Source organism: Canis lupus, chromosome 24 (assembly GCF_048164855.1).
Source record: "Canis lupus baileyi chromosome 24, mCanLup2.hap1, whole genome shotgun sequence".
In the NCBI taxonomy this organism is placed as follows: Eukaryota; Metazoa; Chordata; class Mammalia; order Carnivora; family Canidae; genus Canis; species Canis lupus.
In genome coordinates, this window is record NC_132861.1 from 2,079,155 (window position 1) to 2,101,180 (window position 22,026).

General features: G+C 38.0%; 1 protein-coding gene across 12 annotated transcripts in view; it reads left to right on the forward strand.

Moving 5' to 3' along the window:
- The window catches only part of LOC140616601 (phosphatidylinositol 3,4,5-trisphosphate 3-phosphatase TPTE2-like), a 160,306-nt gene that overhangs the window by 99,998 nt on the left and 38,282 nt on the right, over nt 1-22,026 (forward strand). For 10 of the 12 annotated variants that reach the window (XM_072797236.1, XM_072797235.1, XM_072797240.1 and 7 more), the window contains 3 exons: nt 6,123-6,183; nt 7,226-7,307; nt 7,411-7,499. In XM_072797236.1, the coding sequence (XP_072653337.1) occupies nt 6,123-6,183; nt 7,226-7,307; nt 7,411-7,499 (232 nt within the window). Of the gene's footprint in view, nt 1-6,122; nt 6,184-7,225; nt 7,308-7,410; nt 7,500-16,973; nt 17,019-22,026 lie in introns of those variants that run through there. The other 2 variants (XM_072797244.1, XM_072797245.1) reach the window with 2 other exon arrangements.

Consider the following 22,026-nt stretch of genomic DNA (forward strand, 5'->3'; position numbering starts at 1 on the left):
CCTTTGCCCTCATAGATGTATCTTGCAAGAAGTTGCTGTGGCCAAGTTCAAAAAGGGTGTTACCTGTGTTCCCCTCTAGGATTTTGATGGATTCTTGTCTCACATTTAGATCTTTCAACAGTTTTGAGTTTATCTTTGTGTCTGGTGTAAGAGAATGGTCTAGTTTCACTCTTCTGCATGTGGCTGTCCAATTTTCCCAGCACCATTTATTGAAAAGACTGTCCTTTTCCCAGTGGATAGTCTTTTCTGCTTTGTTGAATATTAGTTGACCATAGAGTTGAGGGCCCACTTCTGGGTTCTCTATTCTGTTCCATTGAGCTATGTGTCTGGTTTTGTGCCAGTACCACACTGTCTTGATGACCACAGCTTTGTAATACAGCTTGAAATCTGGTCTTGTAAAAAAAAAAAAAAAAAAAAAAAAAAAAAAAAAAAACGAAATCTGGTCTTGTGATGCCTCCAGCTCTGGTTTTCTTGTTGAATATTCCCCTGGCTATCCAGGGTCTTCTCTGGTTCCACACAAATCTTAAGATTATTTGTTCCAACTCTGTGAGCAAAGTCCATGGTATTTTGATGGGGATTGCATTGAACGAGTAAATTGCCCTGGTTAGCATAGACATTTGACAGTATTTATTCTTCCAATCATGAGCATGGAATATTTTTCCATCTCTTTGTGTCTTCCTCAATTTCTTTCAGAAATGTTCTGTAGTGTTTTAGGGTATAGATCCTTTACCGCTTTGGTTAGGTTTATTCCTAGGTTTATCTTATGGTTTGGGGTGCAATTGTAAATGGGATTGACTCCTTAATTTCTCTTTCTTCATTGTTGGCGTATAGAAATGCCACTGACTTCTGGAAATTGATTTTGTATCCTGCCACACTGCTGAATTCCTGTATGAGTTCTAGCAATCTTGGGGTGGAATCTTTTGGGTTTCCTATGTACAGTATCATGTCATCTGTGAAGAGGGAGAGTTTGACTTCTTTGCCAATTTGAATGCCTTTTATTTCTTCTCATTGTCTGATTGCTGAGGCTAGGACTTCTAGTACTATGTTGAATAGCAGTGGTTTTTGTGCCAGTACCACACTGTCTTGATGACCACAGCTTTGTAGTACAACCTGAAATCTGGCAATGTGATGCCACCAGATATGGTTTTCTTTTTTAAAATTCCCCTGGCTATTCGGGGTCTTTTCTAATTCCACACAAATCTTAAGATTATTTGTTCCAACTCTCTGAAGAAAGTCCATGGTATTTTGATAGGGATTGCATTAAATGTGTAAATTGCCCTGGGAACATTGACATTTTCACAATATTAATTCTGCCAATCCATGAGCATGGAATATTTTTCCATCTCTTTGTGTCTTCCTCAATTTCTTTCAGAAGTGTTCTATAGTTTTTAGAGTATAGATCATAGATCAATGGAACAGAATAGAGAATCCAGAAGTGGACCCTCAACTTTTTCGTCAACTAATATTCGATAAAGGAGGAATGATCATCCACTGGAAGAAAGACAGCCTCTTCAATAAATGGTGCTGGGAAAATTGGACATCCACATGCAGAAGAATGAAACTAGACCACTCTCTTGCACCATACACAAAGATAAACTCAAAATGGATGAAAGATCTAAATGTGAGACAAGATTCTATCACAATCCTAGAGGAGAACTTGGTCACAGTAACTTCTTGCAAGATACATCCACGAAGGCAAAAGAAACAAAAGCAAAAATGAACTATTGGGACTTCATCCAGATAAGAAGCTTTTTCACAGCAAAGGATACAGTCAACAAAACTAAAAAACAACCTACAGAATGGGAGAAGATATTTGCAAAAGACGTATCAGATAAAGGGCTAGTTTCCAAGATCTATAAAGAACTTCTTAAACTCAACACCAAAGAAACACACAATCCAATCATGAAATGGGCAAAAGACATGAACAGAAATCTCAGAGGAAGACATAGACATGGCCAACATGCACATGAGAAAATGCTCCGCATCACTTGCCATCAGGGAAATACAAATCAAAACCACAAGGAGATACCACCTCACACCAGTGAGAATGGGGAAAATTAACAAGGCAGGAAACCACAAATGTTGGAGAGGATGTGGAGAAAGGGGGACCCTCTTGCACTCTTGGTGGGAATGTGAACTGGTGCAGCCACTCTGGAAAACTATGTGCAGGTTCCTCAAAGAGTCAAAAATAGACCTGCCCTACGACCCAGCAATTGCACTGTTGGGGATTTATCCCAAAGATACAGATGCAATGAAACGCCGGGACACCTGCACCCCAATGTTCATAGCAGCAATGTCCACAGTAGCCAAACTGTGGAAGGACCTCGGTGTCCATCGAAAGATGAATGGATAAAGAAGATGTGGTCTATGTGTACAATGGAATATTCCTCAGCCATTAGAAATGACAAATACCCACCATTTGCTTCAATGTGGATGGAACTGGAGGGTATTATGCTGAGTGAAATGAGTCAATTGGAGAAGGACAAACATTAAATGTTCTCATTCATTTGGGGAATATAAATAATAGTGAAAGGGAATAGAAGGGAAGGGAGAAAAAATGGGCAGGAAATATCAGAAAGAGAGACAGAACATAAAGACTCCTAACTCTGAGAAATGAACTAGGGGTGGTGGAAGGGGAGGAGGGCGGGGGGTGGGGTGACTGGGTGACGGGCACTGAGGGGGGGTACTTGACGGGATGAGCACTGGGTGTTACTCTGTATGTTGGCTAATTGAACACCAATAAAAAATAAATTTATTATTTAAAAAAAATGAATAGCAGTGGTGAGAGTGGACATCCCTGTCATGTTCCTGATCTTAGGGGAAAGGTCTCAGTGTTTCCTGATTGAAAATGATATTTGCTGTGGGCTTTTCACAAATCTTAAAAGATATTGAGGAATGACCTTACCTGGGGTAACTCTTATCTGCTCCACATGTTTTCATCCTCCATTAGGCTAGTCGGATGAATTCTTATAATGGCAAAAGGCAAAAGCTAGAGTAGACTCTTACAAGGGCTTTTGCAATCGCCTGCTCTATGTCATTCCATTGACCAAATACACTTATGTGATAGAGCCCAATATTGAAGTACAAGAGCACTACAAGGTAGATGCAGGGAGGATAAAGTATTTGGATCATTAAGGAAATCATTTTTTTTATTCTAAGGCAAGGAAACTTTTCTATACATGCAAAAAATTATGAACAATAACTAGTATATATTCATAGTCTTGAGACTTGGGCAGTCAAATAAAATCGGTTTGTAAATGTTCAAAAGGTCTTAAAGAGAAGAGTGTGAACCATATCTTATCTAGTTTATGCTATTTATAGGTAAGACATGATTCTACTCCCCTGACCAATTTTGGGAAATCTTCCAAACCTCTATTTAATGTGGAAATGACTTTATCCATTCCATAATGGGAAGAGTTATGGAGTAATTTGACCAGGGTCCATTGGATGGATTATGGCACTTCAGGATAGCCACCCTCAAATTGCCAGAATCCATCTCTAGAAATAAAGTATCCTTTGCCAAAATTGCTTTTCAGTAGGTTGAGCTGAGAACTGTGAGTTAATTACAACTTGTCTAAATTGATTCATTTTCCTTTTGTAGATTGGTGTGATAAATATAAATTTAGCAACACTATTGGCTGGGGTGTTAAAAAGCCACAAACTTCATTTAGCATATAAATCAAAGCAAAAACATTACTCTTGACTTCTTGGGTGTTCTCTAGACCATTGAGGTAGAGTTTTTTCCAGTTCTTAACACTTATCTCCTTGGGATTTTGAAAAAGTTCTTATAAGCCATGATATTTTTACCATTTTTAATTAGCATATGTGAAGAAGAGGTAATAAATTATCAGTTTTTATAAAATTCATGAATTATAAACTACCTCAAAAATCATTTCTACTATCCATATGAATATTTACTTTCATCTTTTGTCTGAATGCAGGCTCATGTCTGAGCTATTTGTTCAGCTACCTGGGCAGACTGAGAATTAGGCAGTGGAGCTGTGTTGGTGCTTACATGTTCAATTAATAACAACATATCCTACACAGAGTATGCCTTTGTTATATTTTAAATGAAAGCCATCTACAAACTAAATTAAATCCAGTTAGACTAAAGGATACAAGATTCAGATATGGAAACAATTAATTCCTGAGAGAATGCTAAGTGGTCATGTGGTTCCCCTTCACTCTTAAGAGGGAGTAAATTTGCAGGATTAGATTTTTAATAACAATGAATAGTAATATGCAGAGCAAACAGTAGGATTTCACACATGGTAAATTTGCTAATATAAATGTCAAATGTTGCCTAGAAGTAGCAAGAGTTGTACATATGTGGGAATGAAGAAGCAAGCACTATGGTGGAAGTGTCAAGTTTGGCCAGTGCCACCACCACATGCAAGCAATGAGGATGTATCTTCATCTCCAAATCAACGAATGTGCTGATAGACAATCACATCGAGTGTAAACTATTCTGTTAATATTGTGTGAACACACAGAGACTGTTATGAGTTACTAGTTTATACTAGCATAACTAGTTTATAGATAATACTAGACATAGTCCTCTTCACTCAATTTTACTGAAAATTATTCTCCTCTGTTATGTGTTTGTTATATGTACCATTTTTTTAACAGAAATTTCAAATTTTTATAAAGTTGAACCTAAATCTGTTGATCTTCCATTGATTCAACACTTTGTTTTTCCTTATCAAAAGAATTGATTAATGTTCACTTCTTAGAGATATTTGTGGGTTTTTTTAGATCTTATTCCTCAGTCTATCTGCATTTTATTTAGTGTGAAGGATCTCATGAATTTTGATGTGTATAAGTCTATTTATTTCCCCATTCCAACATTATGCAGACTCACAGTTCACCTTTTTGACTATTTCCTCCTGATAATTTAACCAATTGATCATTTTGATATCTTTTCTTTTTCTTAATATGAACCTAGTAAACATGATTCAGGGTTCTATACTCATCAATTTTTTAGCTTTTTTAGTCATTTTGTTGTTGTACAGAGAGAGACACATGCACATGTGTGTATGTTTCAGATGGATAAATTTGTTGAAAATATTGTATTGGTTATGGTGATAGTAACTGTTTTTTAAATCACTATTTCTTATTTGAAAAGTTATGCATATATGCATATATTTGTGTGTATATATATACATATATGCACATACACAAACATATGTATTCACTTTAGAAAATATGCAGGAGATCCAAAAAAATCTCCATATTGCTACCACTTAACTAAAATTTAATATATTTATCTTTTTCTATCATGCATATATACACACACAATCATATTATGATATGAATCATAATAGTTCAGTTTTGAATCTTTTATTCATTTAAATGGTGCATAGGAAGATTGTAATATCCAGATCATTATCTTAAAAATCTATCTATTGCAGTGCCTGAGTGACTCAGTTGGTTGAGCCTGTGACTCTTGGTTTTAGCTCAGGTAATAATCTCAGGGTCGTGGGATAGAGCCCTGTATCAGGCTCTGCACTCAGCAGGAAGTCTGCTGGAGATTCTTTCTCCCTCTTCCTCTGCCCTTCCCCCTGCTCATGTGTGCTCTCTCATTTTCTAAATACATCTTTTCTTTAAAAAATATAAATAAGAATACCTATCCAGAAAACATATCTAGATAAGAAACATATATTACTGTGAATTCAAAATTTGGAACAAATTTACTTATGGCTAGTTAACTATCTCTAGTAGCTTTAAGCAATGTGTATTTATAGTAGAGGTTAATCAGAGTAGTCAAGTACAACATTTTGCGCTTTTTGAAAACCGTCAGTGGATGAGATAGGATTGGAATGTACATACTCCAGCAGGATTAGAAAATATCTGCATATTACTATTCATTGTTATTAAAAATCTAATCCTCCAAACTTTTGAAGTTTAAGGAGCCAACAGTAATGCTATTGCAAAACCCAAAAATTATAGTGGAATTTTTATAGTGTAGAGATACAGAGGAGCTTATTCCCTAAGTCTTCCCTAGAAGGTGCTAAGTGAAGGACAAGTGAATAAAAGGTAATGACCATTTTGGCTTACTCCTAAAGAATGGCTTAAATTGGTGCCATGTGGATTTATATATGATATGTGTCTATTTGTTCTAGGAAGTTGTGCGGTTCCTAGATACCAAACATCAAGACCACTATCAAGTCTATAATCTATGCAGTATGTACATGCGCAGATACTTTGCTACTATTGATAGAAAACAGATCACTACATATAAGATGTTTCAGTTTTTACATTTCATTTAATCATAAGTATTTGGTGGGTGGTGGGAAGTGAGTTTAAAATCTCCATCTTGCACTGGCTCTATTTTGTAGGAAAAAATAGCTCAATAGCATAAATACCCAGTGGGGGAGGCAGGAGGCTCCAGTGGCAGCAGACCCATTTTGGGCAAAATCTGCTCTAGTGGTCTTAGGTTTAGGAAAATACTTCCGTTTTTCCTGCCACCTTGTGTTTTGAAGACAGACAATTCAACAAATATATTTTCTAATTCACTAGGAGTGAAGTGTAAGGAGAGCATTACTCAAATGAAAAAAATCCAAAGAGTCAATAAACAAGGGAAAATATGCTCCAAGAGCAAAACCTTTTATAAAACAGATTATATCCTGGCTTACTACTTTGTGTGTTTTGACTTTTCCTCTTCCTGTATATTAAATAGACAGTTTCAGGAGGCAAGCAGTCTGGTTGGCCACATTTACTTCTGCTCTGTGGTGTCTATCTATTATATGTATGATAATATGATGTAGCCTGCTGGAAAATTAAAAGTAAGGCCTGTGAAACCCAAATAAATTGGGCTTAGGTTACTCAAGATGGACAAACTACTACTATCTGTGTTTTTCATACTCTTAATATTCTGAAAAATAAAGCAGCAAGAGCCAGTCAGAAAGCTCGCTTTAAAGGTGGATAAGGGAGATCCCTGGGTGGCTCAATGGTTTAGCCCCTTCTTTCAGTCCAGGGTGTGATCCTGGAGTCCTGGGATCGAGTCCCATGTCGGGCTCCCTGCATGGAGCCTGCTTCTCTCTCTGCCTGTGTCTCTGCCTCTCTTTCTCTCTCTCTGTGTCTCTCATGAATAAATAAATAAAATCTTTTAAAAAGATAAAGGCGGATAAGGAATTTATAAGAAAAAAATAGAACTTCTTCATAACTTGATTATTTACTATGTTTATTAGGCATAGATATATGACATAATTATCATTTATTTTAGGTGAAAGAGCTTATGACCCTAAGAACTTCCATTACAGGGTCCGGCGAGTCAAAATTGATGATCACAATGTCCCCACTCTAAGGTAAGTTTTATGCCAAGATGACTGTCAGAAGAAAGCTAAATACACTGGGCTGGATTTTTTTTATGTATTTTAATTCAACTAAAAATTTTACATTTGAAATCAGTGAGATGGTGGCATTCACTAAGGAAGTAGATGAGTGGATGGCTCAAGATGACGAAAACATCGTAGCGATTCATTGTAAGGGAGGCAAAGGTAAAAACGTGTTTTTTTTTTTTAAATTTCTCTTTTTCTAAATAAATATTAATACATTAAAGTACAAGAACAAGATACAAACTGATGTTAGTATTAATAGTTGTTAAAATCTTTGGGGTGCACCTAGGTGGCACAGTGGTTAAGTGTCTGACTCTTGGTTTCAGCTCAGGTTACAATCTCAGGGTGATGAGATTGAGTCCCTTGCCAGGTTCTGTGCTTCAGTGCGCGGATTCTGCTTGAGTTTCTTTCTCCCTCTGCCCCACTGCCCCCTACTCTGCTTTGTCTCAAATACATAAATAAATCTTTAAAAAAATTGTTGACATTTTTTTATGTCAGCTTCAAGACTGAAGGAAAGGAAGGAAAGAGGAAGGAGGGGAGGGTGAAAGATAAAGAATAAAGAAAGGAAGAACAAAACTAAGGAAGGTTGAGCATATTTTTTGTTTACTGACTACTTGGGTTTCTTCATTTTTGATTTCCCAAAATATCTATGAAAATAAAAATGTGTAATTTTAGAAACTGTTAGAACACTTTTACCTAAGATTATTCTTAAACTTTGTGAGAACTTTTTGAAGTTTAAGGAGCCAACAGTAATGCTATTGCAAAACCCAAAAATTATAGTGGAATTTTTATAGTGTAGAGATACAAAGGAGCTGATTTTGGTGTGGTAAAATGGAAAAAAAGTGTAAATTCATTCAATTTAAATTGAGTTAGATTTTCTCTCATTCAGCTTTAGGCTTTCAATAATCATCTAAGCATATTTCACTATTTTTGACCAAGAACTGCATTTTTGGTAGGCTAGAAAACAGTTTTTTTATTGCATTCCAGGAAAACACAATACTTTAAAATTGCCTTATTATAATTGAGTAGAATCAAGTTTTAGTCTTACCTGAAAATAAGTTTCAAGCCCATGAATTAGTAGATAGATAGCTTCTATCTTTCACTCTACAGGTTGAAATATTCTGAATAGTCAATTTCCATACCATGCATAAATGAAGACTGTAGAAGTGAAGCCATAAGGAATTGCCAGTTTTTTACTCTTTTAATTATAAACATAGTCATTTCAAGTAGCTCAACCTAAAATACTATAATCCAAGCAATCAACTTCAGTTTTCTTTTAATTAAAGCTAATTCCCTGCTTGAAAGAGAAACTTCATTTCAAATTTCATTTTTAATTTTTTTCTGAGAAGGGACTTCAGTTACTCTGTTTTCACATGTGTTTCATTGATTCTCCTGTAGAATTATTTGGCAAGCTGGTATTCAGCCGGTATGCACCAGAGTAGCCTCTTTTTTCAAGTTTTTTTTTTAAATTTCATGTTTTATTAATAGTACAATGGTCTCCCTAGTATAGGTGTAGACTAACTTATTCATTTTGGGGGAGGTTCTCTTTTTTTTTAATTGAAGTTCGATTTGCCAACATATAGTATAACACCCAATGCTGATCCCATCAAGAGCCTTCCTCAGTACCCATCACCCAGTTAACCCTGCCACCCACCTCCCCTTCCTCATACTGGTTTTGCTCATTCTTGATGGTTGGTGCCTGCACATTACCAGTAGTATTATGATAATCAAAATATTTTATTTTTTATTTATAGGACTGCTTTAAATAAACTGGATGCTAATTTTTTTAGTATAGTTGACATGCAATGTTAAAATGAAAATACTAATTTGAAAAGATCTATGCACCCCTGTGTTTATTCAACATTATTTCCAATAGCCAAGTTATAGAAGAAACTCAAATGTCCATGAGTAGATCAATGGATGAAGGAGATATGCGGTGTGTGTGTATGTGTGTGTGTGTGTCTACACACACAATGGGATATTACTCAGCCATAAAAAATGGATGCTGTTTTTTTCTCTTAGTAGTTTATATTACAAATATTTCCTATGTGCTGCCTTTTAATTTGATTATGATTTGTCATATAGAAAGAAATATTTATAATTTTGAATGGAGTCAAATTTATCAGTCTTTTTGTGTATGTATGTGTGTGTGGCTTGTGCTTTTGATCATGTTTAAGAAATCCAGCCTGCACACTGACGGAGTGAAGGTATTATGCTTTATAAAATGATAACGTTTTATTTTTTACATTTAGTTTTTAAATATAATTGTGATTTGGGGAGGAAGTTTTTTTCATATGGATAGACAAGTCCTAATACCATCTATCACATGCTCATTTATTCCCCTCTGATTTATAATCCCTTCTCAGTCATATGCCACGTTTTGATAGTGTTTGGGACTGTTTCTGAGTTCTTTATGCCACACTACTGAATTTTTTTTTTTAATTTTTAAGTATAGTTGATACACAATGTTACATTGCTTTCAGGGGTATGATATAGTAATTTGACAAGTCTATATGTTATGCTACACTCCCAACAAGTGTAGCTACCATCTGTCACTATGTAGTGCTTTTACATTACCTTTGATTACAATACCATTCACTATATTCCTTGTGCTGTACCTTTCATCCCCTTAACTTACTCTATAACTGGAAGCATGTTTCTGCCACTTCCCTTTGCCAATTTTATCCAAAGCCTCACCTCCTTCCCTTTGGCACCAACCACTTTGCTTTTGTATTTATTTTTTTATTTTTATTGGAGTTCGATTAGCCAACATATAGTATAACACTCAGTGTTCATCCTGTCAAGTCCCCCCCCAGTGCCTGTCACCCAGTCACCCATCCCTTTGCCCACCTCCCCTTCCACTACCCCTTGTTCGTTTCCCAGACTTAGAAGTGTCTCATGTTTTGTCACCCTCACATTTTTCCCACACATTTTCTCTCCTTCCCCCTATATGTTTCTCTCCTTTCCCTTTAACTATGTTTTATATTCCCCATATGAGTGAAACCATATAATGATTGTCCTTTTCCAATTGACTTACTTCATTCAGCATAATACCCTCCAGTTCCACCCACATTGAAGCAAATGGTGGGTATTCGCCGTTTCTGATGGCTGAGTAATATCCCATTGTATATATAGACCACATCTTATTTATCCATCATCTTTCAATGGGCACCAAGCCTCCTTCCACAGTTTGGCTATTGTAGACATTGCTGCTATAAACATTGGGGTGCAGGCGTCCTGTGTTTCACTGCATTTTGGTGTAATACCCCAGTAGTGCAATCGCCGGGTTGTAGGATACTCTATTACTAACTCTTTGAGGAACCTCCATACAGCTTTCCAGAGTGACTGTACCAGTTCACATTCCCACCAGCAGTGCGAGAGGGTTCGCTTTCTCCACATCCTGTCTAATATTTGTTGTTTCCTGTCTTGTTAATTTTCCCCATTCTCACTGGTGTGAGGTGGTATCTCATTGTGGTTTCGATTTGTATTTCCCTGATGGCAGGTGATGCGGAGCATTATCTCATGTGCTTGTTGGCCATGTCTATGTCTTCCTCTGTGAAATATCTGTTCATGTCTTTTGCCCATTTCTTGACTGGATTTTTTGTTTCTTTGCTGTTGAGTATGATAAGTTCTTTTAAAAATATTTTATTTATTTATTCATGAGAGACACACAGAGGAGAGAGAAGCCGGCTCCACACAGGGAGCCAGATGTGGGACTTGATCCCGGGTCTCCAGAGTCACACACAGGGTCGAAGGCAGGTGCCAAACCACTGAGCAGCCCAGCACTAAGTGCCTTGATAAGTTCTTTATAGATCTTGGGTACCAGCCTTTCATCTGATATGTCATTTGCAAATATCTTCTCCCATTCTGTAGGTTGTCTTTTTTTTTTTAATTTTTATTTATTTATGATAGTCACAGAGAGAGAGAGAGAGAGGCAGAGACACAGGCAGAGGGAGAAGCAGGCTCCACGCACCGGGAGCCCGACATGGGATTCGATCCCGGGTCTCCAGGATCGCGCCCTGGGCCAAAGGCAGGCGCCAAACCGCTGCGCCACCCAGGGATCCCTGTAGGTTGTCTTTTAGTTTTGTTGACGTATCCTTTGCTGTGCAGAAGCTTCTTATCTTGATGAAGTCCCAATAGTTCATTTTGGCTTTTGATTCCTTTGCCCTCATAGATGCATCTTGCAAGAAGTTGCTGTGGCCAAGTTCAAAAAGGGTGTTACCTGTGTTCCCCTCTAGGATTTTGATGGATTCTTGTCTCACATTTAGATCTTTCAACAGTTTTGAGTTTATCTTTGTGTCTGGTGTAAGAGAATGGTCTAGTTTCACTCTTCTGCACGTGGCTGTCCAATTTTTCCAGCACCATTTATTGAAGAGACTGTCTTTTTCCCAGCGGATAGTCTTTTCTGCTTTGTTGAATATTAGTTGACCATAGAGTTGAGGGCCCACTTCTGGGTTCTCTATTCTGTTCCATTGAGCTATGTGTCTGGTTTTGTGCCAGTACCACACTGTCTTGATGACCACAGCTTTGTAGTACAACCTGAAATCTGGCATTGTGATGCCCCCAGATATGGTTTTCTTTTTTAATATTCCCCTGGCTATCCGGGGTCTTTTCTGGTTCCACACAAATCTTAAGATTATTTGTTCCAACTCTGTGAGCAAAGTCCATGGTATTTTGATGGGGATTGCATTGAACGAGTAAATTGCCCTGGTTAGCATAGACATTTGACAGTATTTATTCTTCCAATCATGAGCATGGAATATTTTTCCATCTCTTTGTGTCTTCCTCAATTTCTTTCAGAAATGTTCTGTAGTATTTTAGGGTATAGATCCTTTACCGCTTTGGTTAGGTTTATTCCTAGGTTTATCTTATGGTTTGGGGTGCAATTGTAAATGGGATTGACTCCTTAATTTCTCTTTCTTCATTGTTGGTGTATAGAAATGCCACTGACTTCTGGAAATTGATTTTGTATCCTGCCACACTGCTGAATTCCTGTATGAGTTCTAGCAATCTTGGGGTGGAATCTTTTGGGTTTCCTATGTACAGTATCATGTCATCTGTGAAGAGGGAGAGTTTGACTTCTTCTTTGCCAATCTGAATGCCTTTTATTTCTTCTCGTTGTCTGATTGCTGAGGCTAGGACTTCTAGTACTATGTTGAATAGCAGTGGTGAGAGTAGACATCCCTCTCGTGTTCCTGATCTTAGGGGAAAGGTCTCAATGTTTCCTGATTGAGAATGATATTTGCTGTGGGCTTTTCATAGACGGCTTTTAAGATGCTGAGGAAGGTCCCCTCTATCCTACATTCTGAAGAGTTTTGATCAGGAATGGATGCTGTATTGTGTCAAATCCTTTCTCTGCATCTATTGAGAGGATCATATGGTTTTGTTTTTTCTCTTGTTTATATGATCTGTCATGTTGATTGTTTTACGAGAGTTGAACCAAACTTGCATCCCAAGGATAAATCCCCACTTGGTCATGGTGAATAATCTTCTTAATGTATTGTTGGATCCTGTTGGCTAGTATCTTGTTGAGAATTTTTGCATCTGTCTTCATCAAGGATATTGGTCTATAATTCTCCTTTTGGGGGGGGGGGTTGGTTCTGGAATCAGGTGATGCTGGCCTCACAAAACGAGTTTGGAAGTATTCCATCTCTTTCTATCCTTCGGAACAGCTCTAGTAGAATAGGTATGGTTTCTTCTTTAAACGTTTGATAGAATTCCCCTGGGAAGCCATCTGGCCCTGGACTTTTGTGTCTTGGCAGGTTTTTGATGACTGCTTCAATTTCCTCCCTGGTTATCGGCCTGTTCAGGTTTTCTATTTCTTCCTGTTCAAGTTTTGGTAATTTTTGGTTTTCCAGAAATGCATCCATTTCTTCTAGATTGCCTGATTTATTGGCGTAAAGCTGCTCATAATATGTTTTTAAGATAGTTTGTATTTCCTTGGTATTGATGGTGATCTCTCCACTTTCATTCATGATTTTATTAATTTGAGTCTTTTTTTCTTTTTAATAAGGCTGGCTAATGATTTATCTATCTTATTAATTCTTTCAAAGAACCAACTCCTTGTTTTGTTGATCTGTTCTGCAGTTCTTCTTGTCTCTATTTCATTGAGTTCTGCTCAAATCTTTATCATCTCTCTTCTTCTGCTTGGTGTAGGTTTTATTTGTTGTTCTTTCTCCATTTCCTTTGGGTGTGAGGTTAGCTTATGTATTTGAGTTTTTTCCAATTTTTTGAAGGATGCTTGTCTTGCAATGTATTTCCCTCTCAGGACTGCTTTTGCTATATCCCAAAGATTTTGAATGGTTGTATCTCCAATTTCATTAGTTTCCAAGAATCTTTTTAATTCTTCTCTAATTTCCTGGTTGACTCATTCGTCTTTTATTAGGATGCTCTGTAACCTCTACATGTTTGAGTTTCTGCCAAATTTCTTCTTGTGATTCAGTTCTAGTTTCAAAGCATTGTCGTCTGAAAATATGTAGAGGACACTCCCAATCTTTTGGTATTGGTTAAGACCTGATTTGTAACCCAGTATGTGGTCTATTCTGGAGAAAGTTCCATGTGCACTTGAGAAGAATATGTATTCAGTTAAGTTCCGATGCAAAGTTCTGCATATATCCGTGAAATGCATCTGATCCAGAGTATCATTTAAAGCTCTTGTTTCTTTGGAGATGTTGTGCTTAGAAGATCTGTTATTTGCAGAAAGTGCCATGTTGAAGTATAAGTATATTGTGTATACTTGTGTATACCAGTATAAGTGTATTATTATCTAAGTATGTCTTAACTTTGGTTATTAATTGATTGATATACTTGGCAGCTTCCACATTAGGGGCATAAATATTCATGATTTTTAGGTCTTCTTGTGGGATAGATCCTTTAAGTATGATATAGTGTCCCTCTTCATCTCTTACTACAGTCTTTGGGATAAACTTTAATTTATCTGATGTAAGGATGGCTGCCCCTGCTTTCTTTTGAGGACTATTTGAATGGTAAATGGTTCTCCAACCTTTTATTTTCAGGCTGTAGGTGTCCTTAGGTCTAAAATGAGTCTCTTAAAAAATAAAAAGATAAATAAATAAATAAAATAAAATAAAATGAGTCTCTTGTAGACAGCAAATAGATGGGTCTTGCTTTTTTATCCAGTCTGAAACTTTTGTCTTTTGATGGGATCATTAAGCCCATTCATGTTCAGAGTTACTATTGAAAGATATGAATTTAGTGTCTTCATAATACCTATTCAGTCCTTGTTTTTGTGGGTTATTTCTTTGGACTTCCTCTTTCTTTTACAGAGTCCCTTTAATATTACTTGCAGAGCTGGTTTGGTGGTCACATATTCTTTCAGTTTCTGCCTATCTTAGAAGCTCTTTATCTCTCCTATTCTGAATGAGATCCTTGCTGGATAGAGTATTCTTGGCTGCATGTTCTTCTCATTTAGTACCCTGTATATATCCTGCCAGCCCTTTCTGGCCTGTCAGGTCTCTGTGGAGAGGTCTGCTGTCAATCTAATATTTTTCCCCATTTAAGTTAAGGATCTCTTGTCTCTTGCTGCTTTAAGGATCTTCTCTTTATCTTTGGAATTTGCAAGTTTCACTATTAAATGTCGGGGTGTTGCGTGGTTTTTACTGATTTTTGGGGGGGATCTATCTCCTGGATCTGAATGCCTGTTTCTCTCCCCAAGTTAGGGAAGTTCTCAGCTATGATTTGTTCAAATACACTTTCTGGTCCTCTGTCCCTTTCGGCACCCTCTGAAACCCCAATTAAACATAGATTTTTCCTTCTGAGGCTGTCATTTATTTCCCTTAACCTTTCCTCGTGGTCTTTTAATTGTTTTTCTCTTTTTTCCTCAACTTCCTTCCTTGCCATCAACTTGTCTTCTATGTTACTCACTCTTTCTTCTACCTCATTAACCCTCATCATTAGGACCTCCAGTTTGGATTGCATCTCATTTAATTAATTTTTAATTTTGGCCTGATTAGATCTAAATTCTGCAGTCATGAAGTCTCTTGAATCCTTTATGCTTTTTTCCAGATCCAGCAGTAGCTATATAATTGTGCTTCTGAATTGGCTTTCTGACATTGAATTGTAATCCAAATTCTGTAACTCTGTGGGAGAGAGTACTGTTTCTGATTCTTTCTTTTGTGGTGAATTCTTCTTTCTAGTCATTTTGCTCAGTGCAGAGTGGCTAAAAATGAGTTGTACTGGAAAAAGGAAAGAAAAAAAAGAAAAAAAGAAAAAACAAAACAAAACAAAAGACAAAAACAAAACAAGGAGGGGTATCCTCTGGTTCTATATACTGTAAATCCCTTGACTTCCCCTGGAGCTTTCAGCACTGCTCTGTGGAGAACTTGCTCTTCCCCTGTCCTTCCAGCTGGTCTTCTGGGGGAGGGGGCTGCTCTGCTGATTCTCAGGTGTGTGCACCTGGGGGAGCTGCCCTGCCCCTCCACCAGGTGCATGGCTCAGTGGGAGCTATCATGTGAGGCCTCTGTTCCCTGGCAGCCCTGTTCCATCTCAGGCACAGGGTGACACCAGTAGCAACAACCCCACTGGTGGCGGCCAGCTTTCCAGCCCTGGAGTCAGCTCCCGCAGTAACTACCACAGTCTCCCAGTCTGCACTGGCCTGGATGCTCCAGGGGTGGGGGTGGGGGCGCTGATCTGCACAGCTCGGGGGCACCCCACAGCTGGAGTGTCCCCCTGTCCTGTGCCCTCCCCACCTCCGCCTGTCCACGATGGAGCGCAGGATCCTGGTCTGTGTCCCCTGGCGCCCTGGGATCTGGGGCCTATACTGCTAGAATCACGCTCCAGGGGCACACAGCCCCTTCCACCTGGAGCCACCACCTGAGCTGCTCCCGAGGCCCTGCCGGGCACACTCCATCTTTTACCGAGCTCAGCGCGCAGGGTGTGGTGTGCGCTCCCCTGGGGCACACTTCCTCTGTTAGTGACCCCGGGAACCTGAAGGCCCCACTGGGATCCCCTCCTGGGATCCTGCCCAAGTTCCCTGCTAAGTGCCTTTCCGTCCAGGAAGAATCCGGTGCAGATTTTTAAAGTTCTTGCTTCTCCAGGGCTGGGCTTTCCTGTCCTGGAGGCTCTCGCCGCAGGACTTTAGCCTGGCTCCTCGTGGGGGCCCTCCCCCATTTGATTCTTTTTTCTTTCTTTCTTTCTTTCTTTCTTTCTTTCTTTCTTTCTTTCTTCCTTTCTTCTTTCTTTCTTTCTTTCTTTCTTCTTTCTTTCTTTCTTTCCTTCTTTCTTTCTTTCTTCTTTCTTTCCTTCTTTCTTTTTCTGTCTTCCTACCTTGTTAGAAGTGCAAACTCTTCTCTCTGTAGCATTCCAGCTGTTCTCTCTTTAAATCTCAGGCCGAATTCATAGGTTTTCAGGATGATTTGAGAGTTATCTAGGTAAGTTGGTGGGGACGGGTGACTTGGGGACCCTACTCTTCCGCCATCTTGCCCCGCCTCCCCTAATATTACATTCTATTTATATACCACCTCTTTTTCCATTTATCTATGGTTGGACATTTGGGTTGCTTCCATATCTTGACTTTTGGAAATAATTCAAATTAGTGTTTTTGTATTCTTTGGATAAATACTCAGCAATGGAATTACTGAATTGTATGGTAATTCTTTTTTTTTTTTTTTTTTTTAGGAAACTCCATACTATTTTTCACAGTGGTTGCACCATTGTGCAAATGTAAGTTGCACCAACTTATTTTCTCATCAACAGTACACAAGGATTCCTTTTTCTCCACATTCTTGCCAACATTTGTTATTTCTTGTCTTTTTTATTCTAGCCATTCTGACAGGTATAAGGTGAAATCTCATTGTGATTTTGATTTGCATTTTCTTGATGGTTAGTGATATTGAACATCTTTTCATGTGTCTGTTGGCCATATGTATGTCTTCTTAGAAAAATTTCTACTCAGGTCCTCTACCCATTGCTTATTTGGATTGTATGGAGTTTTTTGGTGTTGAATTGCACAAGATCTTAATATACTTTGGTATTAATCCCTTATCGGATATATTATTTGCAAATATCTTCTCCTATTCAGTGCATTGCCTTTTCAATTTGTTAATGGTTTCCTTCATTATGGAAAACATTTTTATTTTGGTTTACTCCCAATAGTTTATTTTTGGTTTTGTTTCCCTTGCCTAGAAGACATATGTAGAAAAATATTGCCGGGCAGCCCCGGTGGCGCAGCGGTTTGCCACCGCCTGCAGCCTGGGGTGTGATCCTGGAGGCCCAGGATCGAGTCCCGCATCGGGCTCCCTGCATGGAGCCTGCTTCTCCCTCTCCCTCTGCCTGTGTCTCTGCCTCTCTCCCTCTCTCTGTGTGTCTATGAATGGATAAATAAAATCTTAAAAAAAAAAAGAAAAATATTGCTAAGGGTAGTGTCAAAGGGCTTACTGCCTATATTTTTTTCCAGCAGTTTTATGGTTTCAGGTGTCATATTTAAGTATTCAATACATCTGGAGTTTATTTTTGTGCATGGTGTAAGACAGTGGTCCAGTTTCACTCTTTTGCATGTAGCTGAGCAGTTTTCCCAGCACCATTTATTGAAGAGACTGCCTTTTCCTCATTGCCTTTTTTTGCCTCCTTTGTCATTAACTAATTGACCCAATAAGCTTGAGTTTATGTCTGGGCTCTCCAATCTGTTCTATTGATCTGTGTATCTACTTCTGTGCCAGCACCATACTATCTTATTGCTATAGCTTTGTAGTATATCTTGAAGACTGAGATTGTGATACCTCCAGCTGTACTCTTTCTCAAGATTACTTTGGCTATTTAAGGTCTTTTGTGGTTTCTTTTTTTTTTTTAAGATTTTATTTACTAAAAAAAAAAAAAAAGATTTTATTTACTTATTCATGAGAGACACAGAGAGACAGAGACACAGCAGAGGGAGAAGCAGGCTCTATGCAGGGAGCCTGATGTAGAACCCGATCCCAGGTCTCCAGGATCATGCCCTGGGCTGAAGGCAGGTGCTAAACCACTGAACCAGCCAGGCATCCCATGGTCTTTTGTGGTTTCATACAAATTTTAGAATTCTTTGTTGTAGTTCTGTGAAAAATGTTACTATTTTGATAAGGATTGCATTAAATCTGTAGATTGCTTTGGATACTATGGACTTTTTAATGATATTAATTCCTTCAATCTATGAGTATAGAATATCTTTCCACTTATTTGTGATGTCTTCAATTTCTTTCATCAGTATCTTGTAGTTTTCAGAGTACAGATCTTGCACCTCTTTGGTTAAGTTTATTCCTAGGTTTTTTATATTATTTTTGATGCAATTGTAAATAAAATTATTTTCTTAATTTCTCTTTCTGCTACTTTGTTATTAGTGTATACAAGTACAACTGATTTCTATGTTAATTTTGTATCCCATGACCTATATGTTTCTAGGAATTTTTCTATTCTAGACTATTTAACTTGTTGGCATATAATTTTTTATAGTACTCTCATATAATCCTTTGTATCCCTGTGATGTTGGTTGTTACTTCTCTTTCGTTTCTAATTTTATTTATTTGGGCCTGGGCCCTATCTTTTTTCTTGATAAGTCTAGCTAAAGTTTCCTCACTTTTTTTTTTTAATTTTATTTATGATAGTCACAGAGAGAGAGAGAGGGGCGCAGAGACACAGGCAGAGGGAGAAGCAGGCTCCATGCACTGGGAGCCCGACGTGGGATTCGATCCCGGGTCTCCAGGATCGCGCCCTGGGCCAAAGGCAGGCGCCAAACCACTGTGCCACCCAGGGATCCCAAGTTTCCTCACTTTTGTTTATCCTTTCTAAGAACCAGTTCTCAGTTTCATTGATCTTTTCTATTTATTTTTTAGTGTCTATTTTATTTATTTCTGCTCTAATGTTTATTATATCCTTTCTTCTACTAGCTTGGAGTTTGTTCTTTTACTAACTCCTTTAAGGCATAAGCTTAGATTATTTTAGATTTTTCTTATTTCTGGAGGTATATTTGTATTGCCATAAACTTCTTTCTGCTTTTGCTGCATCCCAAAGATTGAGGACTATTGTATTTTCATTTTTGTCTCCAAGATTTTTTTTTATTTCCCTTTTGATTTCTTCATTGACCCATAGGTTGTTTGCTAAAATGTGATATACCCTCCACATGTTTATGTTTTTCCACTTTTTTTTTCTTATGATTGATTTCTAGTTTTGTACCAATGTGGTCCAAAGGATTCATGATGTAATTTCAATCTTCTTAAGTTTATTGAGGTTTGTTTTGTGTTCTAACATGGCATCTGTCGTGGAGAATTTTTCATATGTATTTGAAAAGAATGTGTATTCTGTTGATTTTGGATGGAATGGTCAACAGATATATATTTATATATAAATATAAATATTATATTTATATAATACTTATTTATATAAAATATATATATATAAAGTCCATTTGTCCTAATATGGCATTCAAAGACACTATTTTCTTATGTATTTCTGCCTGGATAATTTCTCCATTGATGTAAGGGGTGTCAAAGTCTCCTGCTATTATTGTATCATTATCAGTTTATCCCTTTGTGTCTGTTACTATTTGCTTTATCTATTCCTTTCTCAGGTTAGGGAAGTTTTCAGCCATTATTTCTTTTTTTTTTATAATAAATTTATTTTTTATTGGTGTTCAATTTGCCAACATACAGAATAACACCCAGTGCTCATCCTGTCAAGTGCCCCCCTCAGTGCCCGTAACCCAGTCACCCCCAACCCCCGCCCTCCTCCCCTTCCACGACCTTTGTTTCCCAGAGTTAGGAGTCTTTATGTTCTGTCTCCCTTTCTGATATTTTCCACACATTTCTTCTCCCTTCCCTTATATTCCCTTTCACTATTATTTATATTCCCCAAATGAATGAGAACATATAATGTTTGTCCTTCTCCGATTGACTTACTTCACTCAGCGTAATACCCTCCAGTTCCATCCACGTTGAAGCAAATGGTGGGTATTTGTCATTTCTAATGTCAGCCATTATTTCTTCAAATAAGTTTTCTGTAATGTGAATATTTGTTTTCTTGAAGCTGTCTAAGGGATCCTTTAACTAATTCATTTTTTTAATTCTTACTTTTATTTGCTGTTCAGGTTGTGTGTTTTCCATTATCATGTCTTTTACGTTATTGATTTGTTCTGCTGCATCTGCTAATCTGTTGATTCCCTCTAGTGTATTTTTGTTTCAATTATTCTGTTCTTCAACTCTAGTTGATACTTTTTCGTTAAAACAACAACAAAAAAAATCTTTTTATTGAAGTTCTCCCATTCTTCTCTCCAGTCCAGTAAGCATCTTTATGATCATGACTTTAAACTATTTATCAGATATATTATCTCCATTTCATTTAGTTCTTTTTCTGAGGTTTTGTTGTACTCTTTTGTTTAGAGCAAATTCCTCTATCTCCTCATTTTAGTTAACTTTCTGTGTTTATTTCCATCAATCAGGCAGATCAGCTACTTCTTCTAAACTTTGAAGGAATGGTCTTGTGTATGGTCATCCCCTGTGTAGACAGTGTGTGCCTGGTGACTTTGGCTGACTGGAACTGTGAATGGCTTAGGCTTTGGGTCCCAGAACACTCCATGCTGGGATGTCCTGGTACAATGGCCAGAGCTGTAGTAGGCATTGGCCAGGGTGGTCCCTGAGCTCTCTGCAGAGGAGGCATACTGACAGAGTGGCTGAAGCTGAAAGAAGTACAATCCAGGGAGTACCTGGGCTCTCCACACAGAGGGTCTTTTTCACAGAATGGCTGAAGCTGAAATAGGTGCAACTGTAGTAAACCTGGGGCTGTCCCCATAGAATGTGCCCTGATGTGGTGGCTGGAGCTAAGGCAGAGGCTGGAGGTCCCAGGGCACTCCATGTGGGGTGGCTGGAGTTTAGGTGGCATGCAACCCAGAGGGTGGCCCAGTGGTTGAGTATCTGCCTTTGGCTCAGGTCATGATCCCAGGGTGCTGGGATAGAGTCCTGCATTGGGCTCCCTGCAGGGAGCCTGCTTCTCCCTCTGCCAGTGTCTCTGCCTCTCTCTGTGTGTCTCTCATGAATAAACAAATAAAATCTTTTTTAAAAATGCACTGTGGAAAAATCCCAGTAGTAAAATCTAAAAGGTTTCTTCACCTAGATTGCTTTAAAGAATCTGAAACTAGAAATTACAGATGATGCAGTGGTTTATACCATAGGCCTGGCCTTTCCAAGAAAGAACTCCAATTGGGAGATTCATACTTAAAAGGTTAAAACCTTTGTCTAATATCAGAAGTAGTAAATAAGTGTAGGTTTATGTTTTAAGTTAAGATAAAATATTGAAGGTAAGTATGTATCATTTTTATGATTCCCTGCTATACCTACTTGATTGGATGATAGGCCATCTACTGTGTCTGTGGTTGGACACAGCCACATGGACATGGAATCTGCAAAAATGTTTTTCAGATAGGAAAACACCAGTTCTAGAGACCCAGAAATGTCCTCCAGAGCTGAAATGTTAACAGTGTATATACGACTGAGAGCTAGGTTGTTATTAGTCAGGATTTCCATTAGCAAGAAGCCTTTATGTATCATAGCATAAGGTGGTAAAAGGTCTTTTTGGAAATACTGGGCTTAGAATGTTTTTCAAACTATGGGTTGCAAAATAAGTTTAGTTGTTCATTGAAAAAAAAAGGAAATATCAGAGAGGGTGACAGAACCTGAGAGACTCCTCATTCTGGGAAATGAACAAAGGG